This window comes from Cebus imitator, unplaced genomic scaffold, assembly GCF_001604975.1.
Source record: "Cebus imitator isolate Cc_AM_T3 unplaced genomic scaffold, Cebus_imitator-1.0 Scaffold417, whole genome shotgun sequence".
Classification (NCBI taxonomy): Eukaryota; Metazoa; Chordata; class Mammalia; order Primates; family Cebidae; genus Cebus; species Cebus imitator.
The window spans coordinates 446,680-450,630 of NW_016107732.1; the positions used below are offsets into that span (position 1 = coordinate 446,680).

Sequence of the window (3,951 nt, forward strand, 5' to 3'; positions counted from 1 at the left end):
TTTTAGTAGAGACGGGGTTTCACCCTGTTAGCCAGGATGGTCTTGATTTCTTGACCTCATGATCTGCTCACCTTGGCCTCTCAAAGTGCTGGGATTACGGGCATGATCCACTGTGCCCAGCCAAATCATAGCTATTTTCAAATCATCACTATTTTCATCTTACTTTTCTCATCGAAATGGTGGTTTCATTTCTTCTATACTATCTTAATATGCTCTTTTGTGTATTGTATTCCCTTCAGGTGATAGCACAAAACCTGAGACCTTAGAGCCTATCCCTTCTCACTCGGCCTTGCCTGAGGAAGTCTCACTCCAGGAACAACTGGTACAGGGAGTCCCAGGATACTCCCAGTGGGGGCAGGCTATGGATCAGGATGGGCCATCTGAAATGCAGGAAGACTTCTGGAGACCAGGGACAGACCCACAGAGTGAGAACCTCCACGGGGAAATGAGCCTTGAACATGAAGGTTTGGCGACAGCTGATGGTACGTGTTCAATGATTCTACAGAAACAAGTCTCACCAGTAGATGCTCTCTATGGATTTGAGTCATATGGACCAGTTACAGATTCCTTGATTCATGAAGGGGAAAATTCCTATAAATTCGAGGAAGTGTTTAATCAGAATTGCTTCCTTGTTCAGCATGAGCAGATTCACACTCAGGTGAAGCCCTACGATTGCCCAGAATGTGGGAAAGCCTTCGGTAAGACCAAACACCTCCTTCAGCATCACATCATCCATACTGGGGAGAAGCCCTATAAATGCATGGAGTGTGGGAAAGACTTCAACCGTAGGTCACACCTCACACGACACCAGCGGACTCACAATGGAGATAAGCCTTTTGTGTGCAGTGATTGTGGAAGGACCTTCAACCGCGGGTCACACCTTACACGGCACCAGCGAGTTCACAGTGGAGAGAAACCTTTTGTATGCAATGAATGTGGAAAGGCCTTCACCTACCGCTCCAATTTTGTCTTGCATAACAAGAGCCACTATGAGAAAAGACCCTTCACATGCAGTGAATGTGGAAAAGGCTTTTATGAGAGTACAGCCCTCCTTCAACACTTCTTTATCCATACTGGGGAGAAGCCCTTTAAGTGCCTTGAGTGTGGGAAGGCCTTCAATTGCAGGTCACACCTCAAGCAGCACGAGCGGATTCACACTGGGGAGAAGCCCTTTGTGTGCAGTCAATGTGGAAAGGCTTTCACTCACTATTCCACCTATGTCTTGCATGAAAGAGCCCACACTGGAGAAAAACCTTTTCAGTGCAAAGAATGTGGGAAAGCCTTTAGCATTCGAAAAGACCTCATTCGACACTTCAACATCCACACTGGAGAGAAGCCCTATGAGTGTTTACAGTGTGGAAAGGCTTTTACCCGCATGTCAGGGCTCACAAGGCACCAGTGGATTCATACTGGAGAGAAGCCCTACGTATGCATCCAATGTGGGAAAGCGTTTTGTCGGACCACAAACCTCATTCGACACTTCAGCATCCACACTGGAGAGAAGCCCTATGAGTGCGTGGAGTGTGGGAAGGCCTTCAACCGCAGGTCACCCCTCACAAGGCACCAGCGGATTCACACTGCAGAGAAGTCCCATGAACACATCCAGAGTGGGAACGTTTCTTGCCAGAGCACAGATCTCATTCAGCAGTCCATGATCCACACTGAGAGTAGCCCAGTGAGTGCCGTGGATGTGGAAACGCCTTCAATGGCCGCCCATTCCTCCTCACTTGACATCAATGGATTCATACTGGAAGAAACCCTACCATTGTAACAGATGCAGGAAGACTTTTTACACACACTTCAGTCAACATCCAAGAATTCCTGTTAGGGAAAGAGTTTTTTAATATAACCACTGAAGAAAATCTGTGGTGAGAGGAAACATCTTACCATCTGGCCATTCATAGTGAAGAGAAACTCAATAAGCATCATCTCTGTGGGAAAACCTATTTTAGATGATCATTTGTCATCTAAACAATTATGTTAGAAACTGACACAATCAAGAGTCTTATTCTACATTTGATAATTCACCCATGAGAGAGACCCAATGGTTATTGTGCACTTAAGAAAACCTTCAGCCACGTCTTTCTTGTTAGTTTACAGTGAAATGTTATCTCAGGGACATTCAAACAAAGGAGGAAGAGACATAGGGAAGAGAAAGAAATGGAAGCACAGCTTCTTTCAGACTTCCCTGACAAGCCCATGGCAATTTGTCATCCCCTCCTTATTTTACTTGGGAGAGGGAAATGTTTCAGAAACAAAAGGGCCTCATCCCCTTTATTTTCCCTGTGTATACATTCACTGCTGTCCAGTGTCAGGACAGTTAGACAGATGGTTTGTTTGAAAACATTTTGTGAAAGCCTACTTTGTTCCACAGCATTGTTTCCAATCTTGAGGAGCAGAAGCATACATCTTTATGAGAAAGATGGAGGCTTGGGTTATGAAATACTTTTACATTTAAGGGATAAGGATGTACAATGAATGGGGACATTTTACTGCATACTTAAGATGCTTTGATGTTTTTTAAAAAAAATGTTTCTCCATGTGTCTTTAACCATCCAGTACACATACTTTTTTCTTGATCTGTATTGACTTTCTTTTTATTTTTCTGTGGGATGGAGATGAAATTGTAGCTGTTTGTACATAATGTAATCCTGGGGGGGGCGGGTCCTGATTGTTCCCTCTGATTGTGGTTTCTCAGCTTCTTTACTCCTCTTTGGAGAGAGGAAAGAGTTCAGAGTTCACCTCAGCAGTTTTTTAGAGGTCAATTTGGAACTAAAAATGAAATCAAACCTGTAGCTAAATTAAGCTACAGGATTATGATAAACTCAAAATAAACACAGAGAAGGAATCTCATTTTCAGTCTTACAGAAGATTGTATGAAGGCTGACTATAAAGTGACTGGAATTTTAGCAGATAAACCTGCATGTGTTTATGCAAGTAGTTGTCACCATGGATTTAGTCCAGTCATAACAACATATTTTATGAGAATATTTTGGAATTTCTCTTTTGGTATTCTTTTTGTTATTGTTAATTGACACGTAATGTTTATGGGGTTCAACGTGGTATTTCAATACATGTGTGCAAAGAGTAAAGATCAAATCAGGGTAATTAGCATATCCATCTCCTCAAGCATTTATCATTTCTTTGTGTTTAGAAACATTCACAATCTGCTCTTCTAGCTATTTGAAAATATAAAATGAATTGTTGCCAATTGTACTCATCCCATAGTGCCACAGAACACTAGAACTTATTCAGATGGAATTTCACTTGCTGTAATTTTATATTTGTTAACCAATCTCTATCTGCCTCCCTGCTATCCTTCCTAGCCTCTGGTAACCACCATTGTACTCAACTTTTTATGCTTCCATATAAGTAGAAACATGGAGTATTTCTCTTTCTGTGCCTAACTTACTTAATGTCTTTAAAGCTCATTCATGTTGCTGTGAATGACAGGTTTATTTTTTATGGCCGAGTAGTATTCCATTGTGTATATATGCCATGTTTTCTTTCTTCATTCATCTGTTAATGGACACTTAGATTAATTTCTTAGCTGTTATGAATAGTGTTTCAATAAACATAGGAGTGTAGATCTTTGACATATGGATTTTTTTTTTCTTGGATATATGCCCAGTAGTGGTATAGATGATTACCACTGGATCATATGATAGTTGTATTTTTTAACTTTTGTTTAATTTTTTAAAATGGGGTCTTACTGTATTGCTCAGGCTGGTCTCAGACTCCTGGGCTCAAGCAGTCCTCCACATCAGCCTCCTGAGTAGCTGGGACTACAGGTGCATACCACCGTGCCTGGCTGTAGTTTTAGTTTTTTGAGGAACATCCATACTGTTTTCCATGTGGCTATACTAATTAACGTTCCTGCCAGCCATGTATAAGAGTTCCCCCTTTTCCATGTGTTCAGCAGCATTTTTTATTTTTTATCTTAGGTAACAG

General features: G+C 41.6%; 1 protein-coding gene across 2 annotated transcripts in view; it reads left to right on the forward strand.

Moving 5' to 3' along the window:
- ZNF460 (zinc finger protein 460) overlaps positions 1-3,099 on the forward strand; it is a 13,644-nt gene extending 10,545 nt beyond the window's left edge. For both annotated transcript variants that reach the window (XM_017509581.2, XM_017509580.2), the window contains exon 3: positions 240-3,099. In XM_017509581.2, the coding sequence (XP_017365070.1) occupies positions 240-1,771 (1,532 nt within the window). In that variant the 3' untranslated portion in view covers positions 1,772-3,099. The remainder of the gene's footprint in view (positions 1-239) is intronic.
- The last annotated feature ends 852 nt before the right edge of the window (positions 3,100-3,951 follow it).